This window comes from Coloeus monedula (assembly GCF_965178545.1).
Source record: "Coloeus monedula genome assembly, chromosome: 20".
NCBI lineage: Eukaryota > Metazoa > Chordata > Aves > Passeriformes > Corvidae > Coloeus > Coloeus monedula.
The window spans coordinates 10,378,674-10,404,230 of record NC_138800.1 but is presented as its reverse complement, the minus strand read 5'-3'; the positions used below and the strand labels follow the sequence as shown (position 1 = coordinate 10,404,230).

Below are 25,557 nucleotides of genomic sequence, written 5' to 3'. Positions count from 1 at the left end.
GAATGTTTTTCAAGGTGGTTTCTGGTGTGTCACAAGTTTTTAACACATCTTTAAAGCTGTAAATTTCAATGTGTAAAAAGCTTATAACAGTTCTCTCTTGTAGCTTCCAATAAAGGCTTGCCAGCAGAATACCCACACCAAAGTCAGCACGGAGCACAACAAGGAATGTCTCATCAACATTTCCAAGTACAAGTTTTCCCTGGTCATCAGTGGTCTCACCAATATCTTAAAAAATGTTAATAACATGGTAAGTTTTCTCATTTTGCATTGTTTGGTGATTTTTTTCAAATAGTAATTTGGCAGAGAATTACTTGAAATTTAGTCAAATTGTTGCTTGCCTTTTACACTTAATTATTTTCTGTTCTGAAGTTCACCAGCAGCATCTGTCAGAGCCATGTTCCACAGAAAGGCATTGGGATTTTGGGGCAGGGAAAGGATTTAAAACTTGGGCTATTTGAATTTTCCAGGCTGTTTGGGTGTTTTACTGTGTGTCTGTGTATATAAAGTATATGTATTTTTTAACAACCAGATGAATTTTAGTCAGAACTTTTGCCATGAGAAAAGTTTAGTTCATTGAGTTTTGAATCCATGGAATTTGGGATCATTTGGAGTCTCCCCAAATAGTTAACAGAAGTGGCCAGGCTCTGGCAGTACTTTTTATGGTTTTAGAGAGATTCTTTGGAGTGAGCCCATAGCTGTCAGTTGTACAGGGATGTGCATCTGCTGTAACTGCAGAGGACTGATAAAATGAGAAAATAGGTTGCCCTGCTGCTAGGGATTTTAGGCTGCTTAAAGCTACCTGTAATCCCTTTGGGGAGAGAATTTATTTTAATTAAACTCTACAGGCATGAGGGAACATGTTGATGTGCAAGATGATTGGGTGATAAATGAGAAAACTGTACAGTCGAAAGAATGTATGTGATACACAGATTTTGAGAGGAAAGACCTAGCTAAAAGTGTCAATTAAAAAGTCAGCTTTTGCCCTGAGGAGCAAGTCTGAATGTTTGTCATGTGTGATGGTCTGAGCTTCTGTGGGAATCACCAATAATTCAGAAGGATTTCTGTAGCTGGAAGAAACCAGTCCAAGAGACTGTTGGTTATAATGGTCTTGGTTTCAGAAAGAGTCTCAGCTGAAACCTGGGCTTAGGTGAGCCAACCTTCCCGTGGGGTAAAATAAACTTCTCTGGGTGACTCCAACAGGTGCTCTGTCTGTGGGCACTTGTACCAATGTCTTTTTGGCTGAGTCTTTCCTGCTTTATTTTGCTGTCTTAATATTGCTGGAGCCAGTGCCTGTTGCTGGCACAGACCTGTGTGCTGGCTGAAACACCCGAGGGAATCCTGCCTTCCTCCTGTGTCTGCAGTGGGGCATCTTTTGGGAGGCTCTCCTGTGTTTCTTCCTGTGGTCTGGGCTAAATTTTGGAACAGTAATAAGCTTGTTGATAGGGATTTGTTGCAACATCCATTATATTAAGCCGTTGGCAGTGAAATACGTAATTGGAAAAGAGTCAGCAGTAATTGATACCAAAATAGGTTCTGAAAAGGTGGAACCTGCGTTTTGAGCAGCTGATGGGCTTGATGGAGGTGAGGGGCTGCAGGGCATCTCCAGTCTTACTTTGCAGGGGCTGTTTGTCCCTTGGGATGTTTGGCATTGCAGACTGGACAAAGATATTTCTTTAGTGATAAGGTTTTAATTCCTATTTTAATCTGATTTTTGCTGGCTTTATGTCTAAACTCCAAACCAGAGCAGTAATGGAGCCATAATTTACTGTGCCACTTTGCTGCTTCACTTTCGTGCGTTACAAGTCAAATATCTGTGTCTCAGATGAATCCATATCCTTTCTACTTCTAGAGAATATTTGGAGAAACTGCTGAAAAGAATTTATATCTATCTCAGCTGATTATCTTGGATACACTGGAAAAATGTCTGGCAGGGGTGAGTAGGCTTGCAAAAGCAGTTGCTAACTTGGAATCCAATGGATTGGAGAATACAAGTCAAATTCTTGTGTATCTATTGTTACTGCTACTAAACTTAAAACTGATCAGATTTAGAGCAAAGTAAGGTTAATGCCATTTAAAAAATACTGAAACTTCCTATGAATGCAAGTAGTTGATGTAATTGATGCATTAACGATAATTTTTCATGTTGTGCTTCGTTCTCTGCAGTGCTGAGTTTTCTTTAAATGTCTTAAAACTTTCATTTGTTGAAGTAATCTTCCATGTGCTCTTATATACCACAGAAACTTTTCTGCCACTACTCTAGAGATGATTTCTGCAGGTGTTTCCTAGATTACATTAGTTAATCATGTCCAAATGTCCACCGGGAGTCCAGGCCTAAGTTTCCAGTCAGAGCTGCTGCGAGGCAGTTTGCTGGTCCCTTTGGGAGGAGAGTGGTGCTGGTTGTACAACTTACTGTGCTGAGCTGGAATTGCAAAGCCAGACTTCACTGAGAGAGAGATTTGCAGTGGTTTGTTCTTTTAACAAGAACGGGATTTTATTTTTAAGCTATATTCAATTTCCAGCTTGTACGGCTGAGGAAAATACCTCTTTTTGGCACTTTTTGGTTTTGATGCATTGAGTCAAAAAAACAGTCTGAACTTCAGAATTTACTTATTTTTAGATACTTCTGTGTATATTGTTTGAAACAGTGGTTTTCCTGATAGGTCATGATATTTAAATAGATATTTAAATTGTGCTGAATGTTTCTTGCTCTGTCACTTCAAATGAGAGCAGTTTGAGGCAGAATATGTTAAATCAGAGTGAGCCAAAGCCCTGTACAAAGCGTGTTGTGTTCTGTGGTATCTTCAGATGGATTTCTTGCTCAATGTTTCATCAAGTTCTCATGGCAACAGGACTCAGGTCAACTAAGTGGGAGTCTCTGAAACTTCCCAATTCCCTATGGAAAATTTGTTGGTAGAATTTTAGAAAGCTTTAGTGCTGACCTTTCTGTTAAAACTTGCTCTTAGTAGAGCAAAGTTTCACTTTGAATTCTTTTGTAAATAGTTTCCTTATGTCTCACACTGTGCAAACTGGCAAAAATTAGATTTTTCTTTTGCAGGGAACTTAAGCCATTTTTGATTCGTATAGAGCAATTCCCGGCAAGAGTGAGGGAGAAGCACCTTTTTTTGGTTCATTTTTTAATATAAAACGCTCACTGTCAAAATATGGCCACCAAGCCCCTACCTGAAGAGAGGTGAGGGTGGGGTTTGCCCTTTAGCCCTCAGTGAAAGCCAGGGTAGTCAGTGCTTTCCTGATCCTCACCACAGAGCAGCAGGGTGCATTCAGCAGAACAAAGTGTGTGCTGCTTCAGGAACTGGTTTGATGTTTTGCTTGATGCCCGATGAGGTTGATCAGCTTCGTGTCCTGCGTTTCCCAGCTGACGATGTGGGGTGGGTTGGCTGCAGTGGGGCATTGCTCAGAGGGGAAGGAGCCTTTCTGTGCAGGCTCTGTGCAGGTTGGGAGGTTGGATCCCGAGCAGAATTGAGGGAAACAGTGTTTGTTTGTAGCAACCGAAGGACACCATGCGCCTGGACGAGACCATGCTGGTGAAGCAGCTGCTGCCCGAGATCTGCCACTTCATCCACACGTACCGCGAGGGGAACCAGCACGCGGCCGAGCTGCGCAGCTCCGCCTCGGGGGTGCTCTTCTCGCTCAGCTGCAACAACTTCAACGCCGTCTTCAGCCGCATCTCCACCAGGTACTGACTGCTGCCTGCAGCCCTGGGGCACGACAGCATCTGCACTGCTGCCTGCAGCCCTGGGGCACGACAGCATCTGCACTGCTGCCTGCAGCCCTGGGGCGGGACAGCATCTGCACTGCTGCCTGCAGCCTCTGTCTGCCACCAGCTGTGGGCCGTTCAGAGGAGCCAACGCTTTAAATGCTCTTCAGTAGAATAGTTCTCAAGAGGAATGCCCTCAACCTTTCAGGGTTTTACTTGGGTTTCAGGTTGTGAAATGGACCTGTTTCATCCCCATCCTGGGTTACTGCTGGCTGCATTTATTGCTTCTTTAATCTGCTCTCAAAAGTACGAGTGAAAATAGGGAATGGAAATAATACAGCGGAAAAAGTTGAGTAAGTCCTTGTGGGTGCAAGGTGTCTTGGAAAAAAAAAAGGATGCAGAAGTTAATGGTTGTATCCATTTACTTAAAAATTTAGAATGAAAACTGGTGATTGTCCACAGCTCTGCTGAAGCCCCATGGTTATTTTCCTGCTAGGAAGCTTTTATGTTAAATCTGTCTTATGCCTGAAGGGGACAAACATCTGGGCTGTTTGTTAGTTGTTGGGAAAGACCCATTTGTCTTCTGACTGACTTGAGTTTCACAGCACATTTACTGTAAAAAATGACTGGATTTTCTGCTTTTCTAAGTAAGAAGAGAGACAGGCCCAAAATTTCCATCTATTCTTTGCTCTTTTTGCTCTGTTCCAGATCCTTCTGATGCTTCAGCATTTGTCAGTCCATTAGAGTGGTGTGCTAAGCTTTTTAATACTGAAATACTTTGATGTTTTTTGAAAGGTGCTTGCAGTAGCTTAGCTCTTGTCACACGGTGTTACAGTTGACATCATTCTTGATTTATTAGAAGTGGAGCTTGGGCAGCCTTACATGGTCACACAGCAGTGAGTGAACCAATTTAATTGAAACAAAGATTTATTTTTTCCTTATATATTTATATATTTCTTTGGAAAATGTTTGTGTTTTAGAAATCAGTCTAAAATGATTGAGTAATTTGAAATTTAAAGTTTGTTCCCAAACTCCAAAGCCCCCGTCCATCATCCCTTTGAGCTGGAGCAGAGTGCTTTTCCCCTAACCTGTTTTCCCTTGCAGATGGCTTGTACAGCAATAGTTAAATGTTTGACCAATTGTTGCTGGTCTCCACAGGGGTCAGCCTGCTGCCAGTCAGCACTGCTGATCCCTGACCTGGGTTTCCTGTTTAGGCATATTTCTGGGCCTTGCACAGCAGCTGGGGGATTTTTGGCATGAAAAGCACAGCAGTGAGGACCTTCCCATTCCCAGTGAGGCCTGTTAAGTTTCCCTGGCGCTGAAGACATGAAGAACTGCCTTTGTGTCTAGTACTAGAAATCACATTGCATGTCTGAAACACATCTGTAGCCTTGGAAGGAGCTGTGGCAGTCCTGAGTTTGTGGGAACAGACGCTTTAGTGATCAGTGGCTGGGTGTCTGGGAGATGCTGAGTAAATTCTCTGAGACACGAGTGTGAAAAGATGCTGCTGTGTTTAAACTGGTGTGATTAAACTTCATCCTGTGTGCTCAGGCCAGAGAAATGTGGACCAAGAATGGTTGTAGCTCGCTCCACTGATACCCAGTACCATCAATCACTGCTGTACTCTGAGACCTTACTTGGGGCAGGCTGTGCTGTGAAGGAGCAGTAGCCTAAAGGTGTCAGGAGTCCAGACTTTAATGTTTAGTTGAAAAGATGACAAGGTTTCTGCCACAGGAGGGTGGATAACAGGAGGATTTAGGCAAATCTTGGGCACAGTCAATCCCCAGAAGGTACTGGCACCTTGTAAGACTCATCACTGGTTTTCTAGCTCCATTTTCAGTATGAGGATGGCACAAGTCTGTTACATTAACCCTTTATCATTCAAGATCTGTGTTTTATTTCTAAATCTGGAAAAGTTTTTCTGAGATGATGGCACATTCCACTGCTATTGAAATGTACAGACTCATAGGTGTGTTCATACCTGTCTGACCCAATCTGATGTAGAAGTTTATTTACTTTATGTATTTTCAGATTGCAGGAACTGACTGTTTGTTCAGAAGATAATGCTGATGTCCATGATATTGAACTTTTGCAGTACATCAGTGTGGATTGTTCAAAACTCAAGCGACTCTTACAAGGTATGATCTGACCCTGTGTTTTGAAATACTTCTATTTGAATCTGGTTAGTCAGGGATGACACAGTGCAATTGATATATCTGGGTTTTATTGCTCTGTTTTACTCTAAACAGTCATATATTTACTGAAGTATTTAAAAATAGTTAAGTAATATAAAAACATTGGTTTGAAAATTGGTTTGCGCTTCAAATGTCTTTTATAACCTGTGTTGCTTTTTAGAACAAGTTTCTGTTCTAAATGCAGAAATGTTTTATCTTTACAGAGACTGTATTCAAGTTTAAAGCCCTTAAGAAAGTAGCTCAGTTAGCTGTTATCAACAGTCTGGAGAAGGTAAGTGTTCAGTACTTCTGTTTCATTGCTTATTTGCAGACTTTCTCCTAGTTTAAGAATAGTTGCAATTCAGTAGTTTACTATAAAGTAAAAGTTGCTGCCTCCCTTTGATGCAAATATGTTTTGCAAGAAATTTTGAGTGGTAAGAATAAAACCTCTCTTTGTTTAAATGCATAATTCAGTAAAACTGTTGCAGCTCTGGAATGTAAAGGTGTTTTCCATTATCTGCAGGCATTTTGGAACTGGGTGGAAAACTATCCTGATGAGTTCACAAAGCTGTACCAAACCCCCCAGACTGACATGGCTGGTAAGGCATAACACATGACAGTGTTCAAGGTTGGTTTCTCAGACATCCCCAAATGCATTCGCTTGCATTTTGTGCCCTCTTTGCTCCTCGTGCAGCCTGCAAATAAACAAATTTCTGTCACCCTTTGTCAGGGCAGGCAAGGGTATGTTCCTGTCTCTTTTCTTTCCTGGCTCCCCTGCTAAAGAGATTCATTTTGTGCTTCACAACACAAACAAATAAACCCCAAAAGATGGAGACTCTTTAAATGTATATTTTTCATCTTGATACAGGATAAAAACTTAGAGAACATCACCTTTACTTGTCTCTAGTGAAAAAGAGAGGAGAATTTATATTTTCAGGTAAACCATGTCTTTAACTGGGTTGAGACCATTTGATCCCCAGTAGTATGTCAGTAATGTGCAAACCAGAACTTTCCTTCTGTGTAGGTGGAACTATCCCTCTGCTCTTTTATACCTGTTCTTTACCTCTTCATAGTTAAAACTGGTATTGAACTTGGACTTATGTTTTATGCAGATTGTGCCGAGAAGTTGTTTGATTTAGTGGATGGCTTTGCTGAGAGCACAAAACGTAAAGCAGCAGTGTGGCCACTGCAGATCATTCTCCTGGTCCTGTGTCCAGAGATAATCCAAGATATAGCAAAGGATGTGGTAGAGGAAACTAAAATGAACAAGGTAAGAAAATTATCTGAATTCTGACTCTGGTTTCTAGAGGATGCTTTGTTTTGCTGATTCTGTATTTCAGGGATATTTAATTTTGTCTTTCCTCCTTAAAGAGCACACTGCAATTCCATATGTAAATTTATGCACTCTTTTTAAGTTCTCACCTTACATATGTTCTTTCACTGTCAGTAATTCATACAGATAGTTTGTCCCAAACAATGTTATTTCAGAACTTTTCCATCTCCTTGGAGATTTGAATCTCTGTGCTGTGATTTCCTCTGCCTCCACCTGCAGCAAACGGCTGTGCTGAGGTTCTGGGGTCTGCAGGGAGCTGTGAGCCCCACAGTTACAGCACCTGCAGCACCTGCTGGGTTTGATGTGGCTGCAGCATCATGGCTGAGAGCAAACAAGCCCCTCTTGTGCTGTTCTGATTGCCCCGGGTCAGTCCAAGGGAATGTCCTTAATAACGACAGGATTTCTCCGGAGTGCCGCATCCAGTTGGTTTTTGCCATCACAGTGTCTGGTTATAACTATTCCTGGTTTGAATTCTGCAGAAGCTGTTCCTGGACAATCTCAGGAAGGCCCTGGCAGGACACAGTGGGAGCAGGCAGCTGACTGAAAGTGCTGCTATTGCTTGCGTTAAACTGTGCAAAGCATCTACCTACATCAACTGGGAAGATAATTCCGTCATTTTTCTGCTAGTGCAGTCCATGGTAGTAGATCTTAAGGTAAAAATGTCTGTTTCCTAATTGCAGTGAAGAAAATTGAATTTTGAAATAATGGAGTGAACTTTCAATTTCTTCTTAATTGAATACCAGTGATTTTCAATGGAAAGTTTTGTATTTAAAGTAGCCAAGAATAATTATGGTATCTGATCTATATATTTATATTTTTCTGAATTATATAGAATTTGCTGTTTAACCCAAGCAAACCTTTTTCAAGAGGCAATCAGAATGCAGATGTAGACCTGATGATTGACTGCTTGGTTTCCTGCTTCCGCATAAATCCTCACAATAACCAGCACTTCAAGGTAAGAACACTGCTTATGGTAAGTCATTCTCTACATGCTATTGACGACCTGTCAGTTATGAAAGCTGTGCTAACAGCAGCTTGAAGCTCATAAATGAGTTCAACTGTATAAATATCCCTTAGTAATAAATCCCTGCATGTTTTGATAAATCTTTTCACAGCTGATTAGGCTTCTCTTGTTCAGATTTGACAGCATTGTCAATTTAATAAAAAGGCTCCAAAATGTTATTCAGGGTGATAAGAAAGATGGCAAAGACAAAGATGTTCCTAAGTGGCTTTTATGTATTTTTATTGTAGATCTGCTTGGCACAGAATTCCCCATCAACATTTCATTATGTGCTGGTAAATTCACTCCACCGAATCATCACAAATGTAAGTTCTGGCAGTATTTCATCAGCCTAGTGGTGTGGGGCTTCTATTCAGATCAATATCTGCTTAGTAAATACAATTTGGATAGCAGACCGAATCTTGTTGCTTGTATCCATGCAGCAAGAGTTGCTACTAAGGAAGGACGTGCAGATTTGTTCCTGATGTCCACCAGGGGATTCCCAGTGTGAGAGCTCGGGTTCCAGTATCACTCTCTTACATAGAATGGCAAATGAATTGTATGGTCTCTGGTGTTATGATAAATAATGATAGCTGAAGTTACTCTCAGGGACATGCACCACCTTCTGCTACTTGCACTCTATTGACCTGGGGTAGAGTTGGCCCTGTGGTGGTCTTCGGGGATTTGGTGCAATGAGATTTAAGTAGTGTGAAATGGTAGTAAGTGCTGGGCAATGAAAATATTTTGAAAGTCTGTGCAGTGTTCATCTTCAATTGTTATTGTACTTTGTCAGTAAATTTTGACACTGTTCAGAAATATTTTCCTGACCAATATGAAAATAGAAGCAGTAAGTGTTGAGCAACCAGCAATCACTTAATGTATACAGCATTTTCTATTTAATGTATCCAAACATTGTAATGAAAACACTATATTTAAAAAAAAAAAAAAAAGCCTTAGGGGAGAAAATGCTGTGAGAGATGTGGTGGTGTGTGTGGTGGGGTAATACAGCTTTTGAGATACTATCAAGTATTTAAAATACCAATTTTCCATTTTGTTTAGTGTATCACAGGGAATTGAGTGCACGCTGTTTTGAAGTATTCCTTCTAGCATCCATCCACTCCCTTCTGCTCTTGTGAGTGCAGAGCAGCTCAGGGTTGGTGCCTGTTCAGGAGGCAGAGTGATGTAGCGAGCAGCTAGGTGGGAATTTAAATGTTACGCGTTTGGTGGTGGGCGTGCAGAAGGACGGTGGGCATACCTGCGCTCGGGGTGAGGGCTGGCCACGCTGCAGCCGCGGTGGCCGCCGAGCGTGGCTCGGTGTCAGCGCCGCCCTTGCCTTGCAGTCGGCGCTGGACTGGTGGCCGCGGATCGACGCCGTGTACTGCCACGCCGTGGAGCTGCGCAGCATGTTCAGCGACACCCTGCACCGCGCCATGCAGGGCTGCGGGGCGCACCCCGCCATCCGCATGACCCCGGTAAGCCTGGCGGGCCCCTCCCGCCTTCCCCGGTGCCCAGCCCTGCCCTCCTCTTCATCACCTTTGTACTGGAAACCAGAGGGGAGAAGAACATGGTGATGCACAGAGCAGCAGGGAGCCATACGTGCTCTGTAGCCCTGCGGTGTTGGGGGATTGGCTGTTGGTAGTTCGATGTCTCTCGGTTTTCCTGCTGCTTTTAAACTGGCAACGTACAAGTACTTCTCCTATAGCTGTCCTCTGTGGCTAACTGTCCATTTTGAGCTTTCTGGCTCTGTGAATAGCCAGCTAACATGTCCATCCTTGCTTAATGTGGAAAACCAAAGCATTCTGTATGTGAAGATAATCACTGAAAACTGCAGTACTTTTACCATGATTGGCATGTTCATTTGTCTTGCTTTATGTTGAGCAAGTGGCTGGTCTTGGTGACAGCAACAAAGTAAAAGATTTTTCAACCATTATGAAATAAAGTCAATATTCTTGGCTGTCCTGGAGAAAGTCTTGAGTAAATTCAGATTTGTAGCTCATCCAAATTCTTCCAGTAAGTCCACACACAGCTGTGTTGCCGCATTCTCCTCTGAACATTCCTGCTGTGGCAAGTGGTCTTGGTGGGTTGGTTTAGAAAGCCTAAAATGAGACATAAAAATACTCCTGTTGGGCTTCTCAAAGGAGAGCAAATGAGCACAATGCTTTTGGTTGAAAGCTACACCATGTTTAACTTGCTTTTCACCTGTGTGTATTCATCTGTTGGAGAATAGTTGCCCTGACAATACCCCTGCTCTGACTGGTGGTGCTTTGTCTTCTGCTTCTCACTTTCCCTCTGCCTGGCTGCTGTTGCCCACGTGGTCAGACGCCCGCCAGCCCCTGCTTTGCATGGCCCTGGGCCTCTGCTGCTGTAAGTATGACCCGTAACTACCGCAGAAAAGCCCTGTCTTGCTCTGACTTTTCTGTGCATAGTTACCCGCAGAGCCCGCCAGGCCCCCGGGCCGGGGGCTGCAGGGAGCCCTCACAGCGCCAGTGGAGCTCCTTCCCCCAGGAGGGCACTGTTGGTTCTGTGCCCAGCACCATGCTCTTCCCCAGTCCCCCCGCTCTGGTTTAGAACTGGTTCCCAATATCCAGCCTGAACACACGGGTGTTGATCCCCTCCACGTCTGTCCTTGTCCGGTGCTGTCTGTCGGTGTCCCGCCGCTGTTGGTCCGTCAGTGCATTGCACAGAGCCTGGCCTGGCTCTGTTACTGGCACTCTTTAGTTTGGATTGTGTGGAGGCCATAAATGGCTTCACAGAAACAGGGCCTTTTCCCACATGCCTCTCCTAGAAACCCCTGAACTGTGGCAAACTAAGGCTTAGCACAGAGTTAGTTACCTCTACCACCATGCTATTGATTTCTTGGTCAGATGCTTTATGTGGTAGGTTTTATTACATATATTTGTACAATAACTAATTATTGAAATAACATGAGGCCCTAATTTCTTGTAGAATTTAATCATACAATGTCATACCTCATCAGTTACCTTGAAGATGATTTCAACCTAGGCTTTCTCCTTTTGTTCAAAACTTACAAGTAGTTCACTAGTTTTTCACCTGGAGGCAGATTATTTTTATATTTGAGCGATGCCCTGTGTGCCTTTTAGAACTGAAAGGTTCGTTTTCCAGAGGTTGTTGAGGTGAACGTGCAAACATCTGGGGCTGTTGCAGAAAATAAAGATATTATTTTGCCTTTGGAAAAAATTCCCTCTCATGTACTCAGAATGAGTTGGAAACGTTTATTTTTATTTCTATCTTACACCAGAGAAATACCCAGTAGTTCTTTTTGGTCCTTTTTCCACTTTTCTTTCACCACAATTTGTCTCTTATGCAAAACATTTTCTAATGTCCACATGCAGCTCGCTGAAATAATTGTTAAGGGAACTTTAAAGATATAATAAAGTGATTGCCTATGAGAGAGGGAATTTCAAAGTAGAAGGCTATGCAACTATACTTGAGTTTTGTATAGTTTTAAGCTTTTTCTTGAATTATGGATGATAAAAGCAATACATTTCACAAGATGTTTAATTATAACTGTTATGTTTGACTACCTTCTTGACGAGGACTGTTATTTTTCTCCTTCCATCAGAGCCTTACATTTAAGGAGAAAATGACAAGCCTTAAATTTAAAGAAAAACCTACTGATTTGGAAACCAGAAGCTACAAGTTCTTGCTGCTGTCCTTGGTGAAACTGATCCATGCAGATCCAAAGCTTTTGCTGTGTGTAAGTAAATCCTACTGTCATACTGTTAAGTTGTAGTGGAATTTACTTTTGAAGCTACTAAATGAATAAAAATTAATGGCCACCTGGCCACACTTCCTACTCATCTTTTTCTCTGGTTATGATGCTCCTGTGGTTTTAAAGGAAAAAGAATAAAAACGAAACTGTAGGAGACTTTACAGAATCAGAGTAACACAGCGAGAGGGAGCATGAAGTTCTGTGACTCTGAAGAGGAAGGTGGGGGAAGGAGAGGGGAATAGAAGAAAATTAAAATAAGGGGGTTGGAAATTAGTCATCATTTCAATGAGTACTGTCTTAGATCTTCCATTTTCTCAGGCCTGTGGTGGTTTAATATAAAAATATTCCAGTTCTGTCAGAGGCATGATATGCAAGGCGTGTTACGGATTAAAAATAAAATGACAGATTCTCTGAAAGATCCCAAAATCCCCCTAGTTCAGCACCAGGAATGCTGCAGTAGCTGTCAGTAGTGTGGTCAAGCACGAGAAGGTTTTGCAGCTGAGCGTGTGTTGGTGTGTTTCTGTGCAGAACCCCAGGAAGCAGGGCCCTGACTCGCAGGGCAGCACGGCCGAGCTGATCTCGGGGCTGGTGCAGCTGGTGCCGCAGTCCAGCATGCCCGACATCGCCCAGGAGGCCATGGAGGTGAGCGACAGCCCTGGGCTCTGCAGCTGGGCACTGCCACAGCCTCTCCTTTCAGCTGGGCCTCTGTGTGTGTGCAGCATGGCTTTGTACAGAAATGCCGGGGAAAACCGCTGGGTCTGCAGTATGAACGTGGAATAAAGATTAAAATGAAATTCTGCTGACACAGACTAACAGTGAACTCTTGCTCTTCTATAGAAAGTGCGCTTTATATCTTTTGTTCTTGAAACAGTGTAATGAGTATATGACTGTGCCTGTTTCTCTGCCTGTGCTCAGGTACTCTGTAAATTTCAGTCTTTAAGTGAAACTCTCTTTGGCTTTAGGCCTTGCTGGTTCTGCACCAGTTGGACAGCATTGACTTGTGGAATCCTGATGCTCCTATAGAAACATTCTGGGAGATCAGGTATGTAAATTAACTTCTATAAACGAGAGAAATAGCTGTTTTGATTTGCCTTCTCTTTTGAAATAGCTGTGAGTGTTTTGGGAAAGCTTTGCAACAATAGCAGGAATCTTCAGTCAGAATTGTTATGTGTATTCATGGAAAAGTTGTATCTTCTTGCACTATACGAATTTACAAAAATTTAACAAACACTTTGCTGCTCCCTTAAATGGCTCTCTTCAGCAGATGGTAAGGTGTAGAAATGATTATTAGTTTGAAAAGCTAGAGATTTTCACCCTTATTCAAATGTTTGCTACTTTTTAAATTATATTTCATTCTTTTGGGACTGAGGGGGGAGTAATGCTGAGCAATTCCAGAAGTGTGGATTTGCTAACCTTGACTCTGAAGCTCTCACCTGAGGAAGGTGACCTGTGATCTCCACTGGTCTTTCCTGTATATTTATAAAGAAATCTAATTCATTAAAGTTGTCTTGCCTTTTATAACTTCACAGCAGCTGTTGTGGTTGATTTCTTGGAAAATATGAAGGAAAATAAAGTTCCAGAAAAGTCAAAGTTACACAAAATGCTAAACCAAAAAATAGGAATCTGTAAACTCAGAATTCTAAGAATTACATAAACTAAATAGTTAAAATTTTAAAAAATAATATTTGATGATCTGATCTGAGTTGGTGCTGATGTTTGACTGGAAGAAGGAAACAGCAGTGTAGGAGGAGTTTGGTTACCAGCACCAGCAGGTTGGGCTCCTGACTTCTGAGTGTGGGTCAGTCTGGGCTGAGCCCCTCCTTGTCAGGCCAGAACTGACACCTAGGGCTGTCATTTCAGGGAGTTCATGGTCTCTTCGGGCTGGGGGAAAAACCCATCACACTTAACACTAATTTGGACCCTTTGGCAGTTTTAACAGAGAGTGTGAGGCCTGACTGGATATGAAGAAGGAACATCCCTAGATGTGTTCCTTCCAGAGCAGAGTTGACACGTTGTCAGAGCAGTGTAGGTAACTCGTGCTGGCCTGTCTGTGCTGTCTCTGTCCTGGGCAGAGCTGGAGCTCCGGGCCGGGCTGCCCACGGGGCTTCAGCTCCTGCAGGCCGCGGGTGCTGGGAAGGGTCCCAGGGGAGCTTGGCCTGTCCATGCACACTCTCACCTCTCTGTTGTACTGCTGAAAGCCCAGGGTAGTGTTTGCACAGGGTGTTCATGCTAAGTGCCTATTTCTATGTAAAACGTAGTGTAATACCTTCAGAAGTGTTGGTGCTCCATCAGAAGGCTGATGCTGAATTTCATTTTGCTGCAGTTCACAAATGCTTTTCTATATCTGCAAGAAACTCACGAGTCATCAGATACTCAGCAGCACAGAAATCCTCAAGTGGCTGCGAGAGATTCTCATCTGCAGGAATAAATTTCTGCTAAAAAACAAAGTAAGTGAATGTTACCATCTCCCTGTTGGGATCATTAACATGAATTGTTCTCTGTTTTGTTACTTCCTTTATTTACCAGGTTATTTTTGATTGGAAGAGATTTAATAGCTAGTCCTACATGTTCTGTTCTCTGATTTCCTCTCTGGTTTGTGAGGCACCTTGGTTAGAATTGGTGACCAAAGTTAGGTTTGGGATTTTTATTTTCTTTTTTCCTTTAGCTGCACAGGTTGCTGTACTTGCCTGGAAAATGAATGTTTCACAGAAACCTGTGCCTTGTGCCTCTTTGCCTAATACAGGGAAATAGTCCCCAAGGTGAGAAAAAGGGAGGATAGTTATGGTAAAATACACATGTTCATGGATGAAATAGAAGTTTCCTTTTGGATCTCATGTTCTTCTGAGTCCCAGAATTCTGACTTCCTTCTTTCTGATATTTCTTAAGTATGAAGTAATGTATTTCTTAAGGGGAAATATAAGTCTAAGATACCATTAACATGAGGAACTTGATAAAGCCCTGACAGCAGCAGTGGAAAAAGTACTGTGTAAATGTCCAAGAGCTTTTTACCTTCCTCAAGTCTGTGCCTTCTACTCTTCTAAAATATCAGTTGATATATTCTTTTCCTCCCCTCTCTTTATAGCAGTCAGATAGGAGTTCCTGCCACTTCCTCTTACTTTATGATGTCTCTGGAAGTGGAACTAGTCAAATTTCTCTTGACCATGATGAAATGATACGCTGTGCACCAGGAGCTACCCTCAGGAAAGGGAAGGGGAATTCTTCCATGGTAAGTAATACATGTTGATAATTAATTTTAACACTTGAGAAAAAAACCTGTGGGCAAGTAGAAATTAAATTACTTTTAGAGTAATTTTTGAAAATAAAATCAATAATTTCTGAGGAGGAAAAGACATATGTATCCTAAATAATGTATGTATTTAATATGCTGGTTAACAATGATGTTTTAGACCTACAAAGTCACGTTTTTTTCAGTTAAAATGTTGGTGAATATTTTTTTATTAGGATTGCAGACAGCATCCCTTGTGACAGCATCTAAGAGCTCTCATCCTGTTTAGGATGGCTTATTCCTACTAGAACAAAAGCAGTTTCAAACACAGATTGGCTAGGGCTGAATTTTAATAAAATTGCAGTATTCATAAGCAATGTTCCCCAACTGGGAATTCTGTTTCCCAGGAAAGCACCACGGGCTGCAGTGGAACACCGATCTGTCGCCAAGCCCAGACCAAGCTGGAAGTGGCCTTATACATGTTCCTGTGGAGCCCAGATATCGAGGCAGTCCTGGTGGCCATGTCCTGCTTCCGTCACCTCTGCGAGGAGGCTGACATCAGATGTGGAGTAGATGAAGTCTCAGTGCATAATTTTTTGCCAAACTACAACACTTTCATGGAGTTTGCATCAGTGAGCAACATGATGTCAACAGGTAAGTCATGAGTCAGTTAAAGTAAGTAACTTTGTACCTGGACAGAAGACTGTTACTTGTGTTTAAGTTCTTTAAACAGGTTGAGGTTTTTGATTTGAGGCTGCTCTGGCTTTTCCTGGAATGTCTTGAATATTAGAATTGCTAGAAAGTGTAAGGAATTTGGGTGACTGAGCTCAGGAGGATTTTACAATCGTGTAACAAGAAGCTACTTTTCTAAAGACTTTAGGGGGGATATGTTCCTCTTAATTTAATATTTACTTTCAAAGATCACAAATTTGTGTAGGTGGGTTTCCAAAAAACTTGGTTCGATGTTCCGTGTCCTTTGCAGGGAGAGCAGCTCTTCAGAAGAGAGTGATGGCATTATTGAGGCGCATTGAACACCCCACTGCAGGCAACACAGAGGTGAACTAACTTCTCACTTTATGTGCTCTGCGTGCATATAAAAAAGCAAACATGAAAATACTGTTGCTACAAGTAGTTTTGAAGTTAAATCTCAATCTGTCTTCTTTCAGGCCTGGGAGGATACACATGCAAAGTGGGAACAAGCTACAAAACTAATCCTTAACTATCCAAAGACCAAAATGGAAGATGGGCAGGTGACTATGAATTTTTCCAAAAGTTCAACCTTTAGAAATTCAAAATAAGTCTTTAAGCTTATTTGTTTTAAGGAATTTGCATTTTACCGTAGCAAATGACCATTGTCTCCCAGGTGACTGAGAGCCTGCACAAGACGATCGTGAAGCGGCGGATGTCGCACGTCAGCGGCGGCGGCTCCATCGACCTGTCGGACACGGAGTCCCTGCAGGAGTGGATCAACATGACGGGGTTCCTGTGTGCCCTGGGCGGGGTGTGCCTGCAGCACCGCAGCAGCGCCGGGCTGGCCACCTACAGCCCCCCCATGGGCCCCCTCAACGAGCGCAAGGGCTCCATGATCTCCATGGTCTCCACCGAGGGCAGCGTGGAGACCCCGGTCAGCAAATTCATCGACCGCCTGCTGACCCTGATGGTCTGCAACCATGAGAAGGTGGGGCTGCAGATACGGACCAACATCAAAGACCTGGTGGGGCTGGAGCTCAGTCCAGCACTTTATCCAATGCTTTTCAACAAACTGAAGAATACCATCAGCAAGTTCTTTGATTCTCAAGGACAGGTAAAGTGGTGATACATTATTCACATTTGTGTCAGTCCTGTCTTTGCCCTGGGTGACTGAAATGGGTCCCTGTTTGTGTTCTGTGCACACCCCCTGTGAGCAGAGTGATCATCACAGCATGTGTTAGTGATTATTGTGGTTGTGATTCCAGGCTTTATATTACATTCTTGCGTTAGTGAGCTCTTGAGTGCAGAATCTGTGAGATTGTTTGTGGAATCCTTATAGCTGGCAGTGTTCACATGTTGAATCTTGACATGTATTGGAATTCTGTTGGCTTGGTGGTAACTAGAAAAATGCTTGTCCATGAGATTTTTGAAATGCTGCAGTATATTTGGCAAGTACTCTTTTTTTTTGGTTTTATGTGTAAAAAATTAAGACCAGACATTTTCTTCCTGTAGGTCTTGTTAACTGACACCAACACACAATTTGTAGAGCAAACCATTGCTATAATGAAGAATTTGCTTGACAATCACACAGAAGGGAGCTCAGAGCACCTTGGGCAAGCAAGCATTGAGACAATGATGCTGAATCTGGTTAGGTAAGGAGCCCTCTTGCCCTTCCTATACACAGGCATTATGTTTAAGAAGTGAATTAGAGCCTTCTGTTTTATATCTTTTCTGCTTGTGTCCATGGAGAAGCAGCAGCTGATTTTCTGAGCCTCCTCTTGGTTCTGACACCTTCAATAATCACGGAGATTGGTTTTGTAGCATAGAGTGCATTGCTGGAGAGTGACTTTTGTTTTTTAAAGAACTGACGATTCCATAACTTGGCCCTATTCCCCTAGGCATTCCTGGTTACTTTTTTGTACATTGGTGTTAGTGGTTAAAAACCAGCTGAATGGCAGCTTTCTGTTCAGTTTTACACTGACAGAAGACTTCTTTGGCCAGAAGAAATTTGCTACTGATGCAGGGCCTTTCTGGGGGGGAGGAAGTGAGGTAGCATGAAGTATTTAATTAATCTTTTTGGTTTTTTCTTCAGGTATGTGCGTGTGCTTGGAAATCTGGTACACGCCATCCAAATCAAAACAAAGCTCTGTCAGTTAGTAGAAGTAATGATGGAAAGGAGAGATGACCTTTCATTTTGTCAAGAAATGAAATTTAGGTAAGAATGGCATTACATAACTTCCAGAGTAGTGTACTGTGGGCAAGTGTAGTTTTCTTTGGTTATATGGTTAAAAAAAAGAAACCAAACCCCTGTCACTCCATTCCTGCTATAGCGGTAGTTCCTTGTCTTTGTCTTAAGAATGATTCTGAGCCTGGTGCTCCGTTAAAATATTATTTAGTTTGTGGTGATACTAAACACACGCAACAGTTTAATGTGTGATACAGACCGGTTAAAAAACCCAACAAAGCTAAAACAATCTATTTATATGTAACAGGAACAAAATGGTGGAATATTTGACAGACTGGGTAATGGGAACATCTAATCAAGCAACAGATGAGGATGTGAAATGTTTGACAAGGTAAGAAGGGACACTCTTCACCTGTAACAATATTCCAGCTGGCATTTGATGTCCGTGGATTGGCTGGCATGTTGGGCTTCCTATAACAATAATAAGGAAGAGATGAAAACTGAAGCTGGAGCTTTGGTGAGCAATAGCAGAATTATATTTAATGCTTAGTCTTAAATGACCTGGCTCCTTTTAATACATTTTCTAGTTTAGAAACTGTAACACAAAATATCAGAGCTGTTTTCATGATGGACAGAACTGTAGTAGAATACCTTTTTATTATTAAAAATGTTATTTTTCATCTGCAGTTAGAGCTATAGGAAAAAGTGACTTATATTTTATTTGTTACATTTTATTTTTCAGAGATTTGGACCAGGCGAGTATGGAAGCAGTGGTCTCTCTTCTTGCTGGGCTTCCACTCCAGCCTGAAGAAGGAGATGGTGTTGAGTTGATGGAAGCAAAATCTCAATTATTTCTCAAGTAAATAGTGACTTTTAACTATTTCTCTATGCAATCGCTCTAAAGAGAAGCACTATATGACCTTTATTACAAACTGTATTTTCCTTCCAGCAGAAATAATTTTATTATCCCAACAGGCATTACCTCTTCTGTGTCCCATTTCAAAATCTCTGCCTTGCAGGTTTATTATTTTCATTTAGAAAATAATAAGAAAATTTGGCTTTGTTTCTGCTTAATGCAGATGTGTGTTTCAGTCATGGCAGGGATTAGCTCAATTTGATACTGTATTTTTATTTATTTTTATCCACAAAACTTAAACTCTCTTTGAAGACATCTGTTAGTAGAGGTACACCAGTGTTAGAGAGAATGTGCACGGAATTTGGGACACAGTGAGGTTGTTGGAGCACAGTTAAGGTTTGGGCTGTGCTGCGAGGAGGCTCTCGGGGCGGGGGTGAGATTTTGGGGGGATTTGTCGTGTGCTGTCTGCCATGGTGAGGTTTTGGGGGGATTTGTCGTGTGCTGGCTGCCATGGTGAGATTTTGGGGGGATTTGTCGTGTGCTGGCTGCCATGGTGAGATTTTGGGGGGATTTGTCGTGTGCTGGCTGCCGTGGTGAGATTTTGGGGGGATTTGTCGTGTGCTGGCTGCCGTGGTGAGGTTTTGGGGGGATTTGTCGTGTGCTGGCTGCCGTGGTGAGGTTTTGGGGGGATTTGTCGTGTGCTGGCTGCCGTGCAGGGCGCGTGTGACCGTCAGGGCCTGTCCCCAGGTACTTCACACTGTTCATGAACCTGCTGAACGACTGCAGCGAGGTGGAGGAGGACGGGGCGGCGGCGGGCGGGCGCAAGCGCGGGATGTCGCGCAGGCTGGCGTCGCTGCGCCACTGCACCGTGCTGGCCATGTCCAACCTGCTCAACGCCAACGTGGACAGCGGCCTCATGCACTCCATAGGTAACGCCCCGCGGGCGGCGGGCGCGCGGCTCCGCCTGCCGGGCACGGCGCTGTGCCCCGTGCTTTTACATCCTCCTTAGTACTTCTGGCTTCTCTTCATCAGGCTTGGGCTATCATAAAGACCTCCAGACGAGAGCCACGTTTATGGAAGTCCTCACCAAAATTCTGCAGCAGGGGACAGAGTTCGATACCTTAGCAGAAACAGTGCTAGCAGATCGCTTTGAGAGATTGGTGGAGTTGGTTACGATGATGGGTGATCAGGGGGAGCTTCCTATTGCTATGGCTTTAGCCAATGTGGTGCCTTGTTCTCAGTGGGTAAGTTGATTCATGCATTTTTATTTCCTACATTTTTTTTAAAATAATAAGATGTGAAATAAAAAGTGCAGCAACAGTCTGGTACGCAGAGAATAGAGCTACCACTGATAATAGCTAGCCTTTCTTAGTATGTTCTTAAAAAATTTACTAAATCTAAGTTCAGGTCTTGATAAACTGCATTTTTATAGTAAATTTTCAATTAATGTCTAGGAATGATTTTATATACCGTTATTCTAATAAATGCATCTGGGCTGGTTATTTGTTACAGGTGGTGTGTGCTGTAATGTAGACACACAGAATTGTATTTGCTCTTCTAGATTTTAGCAAGAGGAGTTGGCCTTTGTGATACAGCAGAGTAACTGCTTGTCTGTCTGGATAACCAGTATGAATTTGTATGGCTGGATATCCTGAGGCAGAGTTTTAGACAAGCAGTAGCATAGGAAATGTTTGCAGAGAGATTGTGTTTGTGTAATTTGATATTTACCTGCCAGAGCCCATAGCAGACATAAAGCTTATTGCGAACTGCTTGGTGGTTTTGTCATAATAGTGGGTTTTATACTTGCCTTGGCTCCCTGCGAGTCAGATTAACACTTCCTCCTCCCTCTAAGGATGAGCTGGCTCGTGTCCTGGTCACACTCTTTGATTCCCGGCACCTGCTCTACCAGCTCCTCTGGAATATGTTCTCAAAGGAGGTCGAGCTGGCAGACTCCATGCAGACACTCTTCCGAGGAAACAGCTTAGCCAGTAAAATAATGACTTTCTGTTTTAAGGTACATTATCTCTTTTTTTTCTCTGCTACAGATCTCTTCAATAGCAGGAAAAGTTTAGTAATACGGAAATACAAAGCTGCCAGTCTGGGGGGTTAAGCACTTGAGTAATGGGATTAGATGAAAACCATACAGAGTTGCCTTTGGGTCTCAGTTTTACTTGGTCTCAGCTCTCAATCTGTTAAGTTTAGGTAGTTTTCTTTTTCTCTTTTAACATTTCATGAACTGAATCTTGTAGATAACTTATGCTCAGGCCCTTAAAAAGTAGGTATCCCCCTGGCACTAACCCTTTGCCTTTCTGACTAATTCAATTATATGAGTGATTCTGGGCCAGTGCCAGCTGGAAGACTGTTCCTGGTAAAGTCTGAGGTCTTGTCTGTGCTCCCATTTCAGTTTAAAACGTTGTGTACAAACAGAGGGGAAGTGTGGAGTCAGTGCTCTAAGAAAGAATCCCTGCTTGTTAGCATCGTTGTTAGTTTTCTCTAAATTGAAAATTAATTAAAATACCTGTAGAAATTGATCTCAGTTGTGTTCCAGAGGGTGAGACTATAATATGCAAACCCAAATTTTTACAGGAATTTGGTTTATGCCAGAACAGATCAAGTGTTTTCAGGCTCTTGAAAGCTTCCAGAACTTGGTGGCATTCCTGTGAATTGCTGTGTCAGTCTGTCCTCTGTTCTTGTTTCCCCTGCACACAGGTCTATGGTGCTACATATTTGCAGAAGCTGTTGGAACCTTTGCTGCGGACTGTGATCACATCCCCTGAGTGGCAGCACGTCAGCTTTGAGGTGGATCCAACAAGGTTTGAGATTCAGGGCGAGCAGCAAATGTATTTACCTGTAAACATGATTCCCAGTCATTGTTTCTAATAGGATTCCTTTTTCCTTGTTGCAGATATTTTTCTCATGCTTTCGTACTGTTGTACCTCTCACTGTTCCAGACACATTAATTGTCTCTGCAGCCCTCTTGCTCTACTGCTTTAAATTATCTCTAACCCTTACAAAAATTATAAGTATTCATCTCTTAAGTAGCTTACCCAAAGATAGACCTTCTAACTAATATTTTAACCATCAAGTATCTGTGTCTACCTTAAAAATTCCTTTCAGATAAACCATCATGAAACTGATAATGCAATTATCAGTTGGAATTGTGTATGCATGTTGTATGAAATGGTCTGGGAGAATCCCACCTACAGCTGTCTGTTCCTTACTGAGTTTTACATGACCTTTTATTTATACCTTATGTGGGTTAAAATAGTGATGGAAACTTTTGTGTAAAAGATCACAAGTATTTTCATAAGAAAAAGAGGAAATGAGGTTCTTACCAAGGATGTAAGTGCAGCTTGTGTCGTGTTTGATTGCTGGTCATACCTGTGTGGGTCTGTTTCAGGCTGGAGCCCACAGAAAGCCTTGAAGAGAACCAGCGGAGTCTCTTGCAAATGACAGACAAGTTTTTTCAGGCAATCATTAATTCCTCCTCGGAGTTCCCACCCCAGCTGCGCAGTGTGTGCCATTGTTTATACCAGGTATGCTTGCAGTGGTTGCCTGCCCCTAAGCTTTGGGGGTGGTTTGTGAAATTCCAGCAGTTTGTTTGTTTGTTTTTCCAGCAGTTTCCCCTGTGCTGTACACAGGGGGCATCTCTAAAGACTCTTCTCAGTCATTTGTTAAATGGCACAAGTCTGAACACAGGGGCTAAGTGGTGTTTTGAGGCTTGGGTTGGCAATCAGGAGGTGACTGAAAGTACCCAGGTTCCCTGACCTCCATCCCCAACTCCTCTGCTCTGTCCTGTGGCTGCTGAGCCCTGTGTCCTGCTGGGTCTCCTTGTGTGTTTCTGATGGATTCAGCTGCTGCTAAAAATCCGAGTAGGAGTTCCCTCGGGGCTCACAGGGAGTACAGTTTCCAGTCCAGTTGGAGGACTGTCACAGAAATGCTACGCCTGGTGGAATATTGGAGCTGTGATCTCAGTGAAGTGCTCTGGAAGAGCTACTTCTGGCCTTCCAGCCACAGTCTGTGTTCAGGTCTAAAGCCAAGCCAAGCAAATGGATTTTCTGACCTGTGTGAACTAATGAGTAACAAAAATCCTCCCCAGTCACATTTGTACAGGGAGTGCTGGGTGATCAGGGCAGCTGCTGCAATCCCCAGAGCTTGGGAGTGAGAACAAGGAATGTGTGTTGGAACTGTTGTGGTCTGGGGTTGTTCCTGTGAGCCCTTGCATTGAACCAGGTGTGCAGATGCTGAGCCTTGCTCCTACTCTGACAGCTCTGTAAAAGGCCTCTGAAGCCATCGGTTTCTCTTCCTGACTGTGGCTGTGTTGGGGTTGGTGGCAGAGTGACTTGGGGGTTTTTTGATGTGTTTGGTTTTTGTAGTCAGCAAATGAGGTGGGCAGATCAGTCTCTTTCATGGCCACGGTGTCACAGATGTCAACTAGAAGAATATTTGAGTGTTACTGAAAATATCACACACAGCCTTGGTTGTTCCTTCTGTTATTGGATGTTACATTCTCCCACACCTCATCCCAGAATTAGGTTTATGTGCTGTTACCAGGATGTATCAGATTACTGCCATTTCAGTGGTATGTTGGTAGAAATCATTTCTGTGCAAACCATTGGTAATTCCTACGTAAAATGGAATTTCTAAAATGTGCTCACCAGAAGGCGTTCCTAGAGATACTTCTATGGAAGCCTTTCCAAGTCTGTTGGCTTTGTTCTTGCCTTTACTGTGTGTGGTAATAAGGGTAATTTGTTCCCAAAAGAGACGATTTACTGGCAGGTATACAAGTGGTATTAACTGATATTTAGCTTCAATATTTACTACTTTAACTGTTTCTAGTAACAACTAGGTTTCTGTGCAAGTATTTGTTCATCACAAAGTGTTAGTCATTCTGTACTTAAAATTCCAGAGAGTTTTGAAAAGTCTGGCCTTTTTCTGAAAGAAAGTACAAACAAGATCTGATTTGGGAGCATTAATCCATTTTTATCGTAAGAACCAAATAGGTGATTTTTCTAAGATAACTTCCCTTTTAAAAAGGGGAATGTGTTCTATCCCATGCCACTAGTGTGAGAGTAAATGAGGCTGACTTTTGTGGGGGTTTTTTTTGCTTAGAGTTTTAAAGTAACTGTGTGTGAAGAACGCTCACCAGGTGTGTTCTGTAAATGATCAGTAGCTGATTTTAGTCACTGTAGCAACCTGACAGGATCGGTGTCTTTAGCTGGATATTGGTATCTTTGCTGGCTGGTGTTTCTGTTTTGGGAACAGAGCCCAGTGAGTGTTTTCCTTTGGAAACATCAATAACTGGCTACTGGGACAGATTCGCCTGGCTCCTTACAGGTAATGTATGTTCAGGAGTGTGATGTGAGAACAAGCATGCTCACAGTAACTCCTACAGAGAATCTGTGCTGGCTCTTTCATCCCCACAAACATACATGTGGTTTTTCTTATGAAAGCAAGGTGGAAATTTTCCTTTAGCTGCAGTATGCCAGTGAGTAAAGTGTGTGTACAACTGCTCCAGAAGCCACTCATGGAAATTACACAGGGAAAGTTGGCAGAGGTGCCACTGGTTAAATATTAATAGGTCCGGCACATGTTTCAGTTCACCTTGCTTAGCAGAGAGTTTTACTGGCTGGTTTGGGTTGCGGTGTTTGCTTTTCATTCTGTTCCATCCTTAACTTGTGGAAGCTCTCTGCCAGTGCCAGTGTGATGCTCTGGAGGTGGCTGAGTGCTGCAGGCTGGCTGGGATCCAGCCCTGGGTGCTGCTGGAGGCTTCCCAGGGATGCCCAGCCCTATCCCAGCTCCCGGGAGCATTGATGCACCTCTGGCTGGGGAGCAGGGCACGAGGGGCTGGGGCTTTGCTCAGATCCTGCTGGAAGTAGGACAGAATTGGAGTCTTCTTGGTGGGTCCCTTTGCATCTCAGTGAAATGCAGAAATAAGCACAATCAAGTCAGATCTCTTGATTTGGAAATCTCTAATAAATTAACATAGGCTGTAGCTTTTTTCTTCCTTTGTCCAGAGAATTACCTCTCACAGTGGTAATAACCCTGATGCTTCACAGGTCTAACCAAATTGAAGGACACACAGAGAAACATTGGGAAGATTTGAAACTCTAAATTTAATTTTAAAAGTAATATGTGTTTCAAAGGTATAACACTACTATTTGTACTGTTAAAATTATTTGGGGATGGTAAAATACATTTGAAAGCTGAATACACCATTTAAGGCCCAAGATCGTGTATCATGAGCACATTGATGTGGTTTGACTTTTAATCTAGCCAGAAATAGTAGAAATGATTGAAATTCAACATTTGCTTGTTTTGTATTTAATGCTTTGTAAATAAGATGTAATAAAATTGTGGAATAAAAACTCCATCATCAGTCTTTAGTTTATATATTTCATTTTCTGTTGGTTATGTTTGTTACATTTTACTGTGTAATTTATGTACAAGTCAACGTTGGTTTTTTGTTGCTGTATGTAGTTGGTGCTGTGACTTGTTTGTGCTCATCTCTGTTCTGTAGGCAACTTGCCACTCTCTACTGAATAAAGCTACCGTAAAAGAAAAAAAGGAAAACAAAAAATCAGTAAGTTTGGAGACCTTTTTATTAGCCATTTCTTTCAAAGCACAACAGAAATCTTTTGCTGT

The 25,557-nt window shown here is 42.6% G+C and overlaps 1 protein-coding gene across 6 annotated transcripts in view; it reads left to right on the top strand.

The window, feature by feature from the left end:
• The window catches only part of NF1 (neurofibromin 1), a 75,512-nt gene that overhangs the window by 7,084 nt on the left and 42,871 nt on the right, over positions 1-25,557 (top strand). For 3 of the 6 annotated variants that reach the window (XM_082294433.1, XM_082294430.1, XM_082294429.1), the window contains exons 2-31: positions 104-247; positions 1,850-1,933; positions 3,504-3,694; positions 5,747-5,853; positions 6,114-6,181; positions 6,413-6,488; positions 7,002-7,159; positions 7,702-7,875; positions 8,055-8,177; positions 8,474-8,548; positions 9,563-9,694; positions 11,806-11,940; positions 12,484-12,597; positions 12,918-12,997; positions 14,279-14,402; positions 15,038-15,181; positions 15,589-15,835; positions 16,164-16,237; positions 16,348-16,431; positions 16,545-16,985; positions 17,384-17,523; positions 17,964-18,086; positions 18,364-18,447; positions 18,799-18,915; positions 19,660-19,841; positions 19,945-20,156; positions 20,765-20,926; positions 21,622-21,725; positions 22,313-22,448; positions 25,433-25,495. In XM_082294433.1, coding sequence (XP_082150559.1) covers positions 104-247; positions 1,850-1,933; positions 3,504-3,694; positions 5,747-5,853; positions 6,114-6,181; positions 6,413-6,488; positions 7,002-7,159; positions 7,702-7,875; positions 8,055-8,177; positions 8,474-8,548; positions 9,563-9,694; positions 11,806-11,940; positions 12,484-12,597; positions 12,918-12,997; positions 14,279-14,402; positions 15,038-15,181; positions 15,589-15,835; positions 16,164-16,237; positions 16,348-16,431; positions 16,545-16,985; positions 17,384-17,523; positions 17,964-18,086; positions 18,364-18,447; positions 18,799-18,915; positions 19,660-19,841; positions 19,945-20,156; positions 20,765-20,926; positions 21,622-21,725; positions 22,313-22,448; positions 25,433-25,495 — 4,098 coding nt within the window. Of the gene's footprint in view, positions 1-103; positions 248-1,849; positions 1,934-3,503; positions 3,695-5,746; positions 5,854-6,113; positions 6,182-6,412; positions 6,489-7,001; positions 7,160-7,701; positions 7,876-8,054; positions 8,178-8,473; positions 8,549-9,562; positions 9,695-11,805; positions 11,941-12,483; positions 12,598-12,917; positions 12,998-13,885; positions 13,967-14,278; positions 14,403-15,037; positions 15,182-15,588; positions 15,836-16,163; positions 16,238-16,347; positions 16,432-16,544; positions 16,986-17,383; positions 17,524-17,963; positions 18,087-18,363; positions 18,448-18,798; positions 18,916-19,659; positions 19,842-19,944; positions 20,157-20,764; positions 20,927-21,621; positions 21,726-22,312; positions 22,449-25,432; positions 25,496-25,557 lie in introns of those variants that run through there. The other 3 variants (XM_082294432.1, XM_082294431.1, XM_082294434.1) reach the window with 2 other exon arrangements.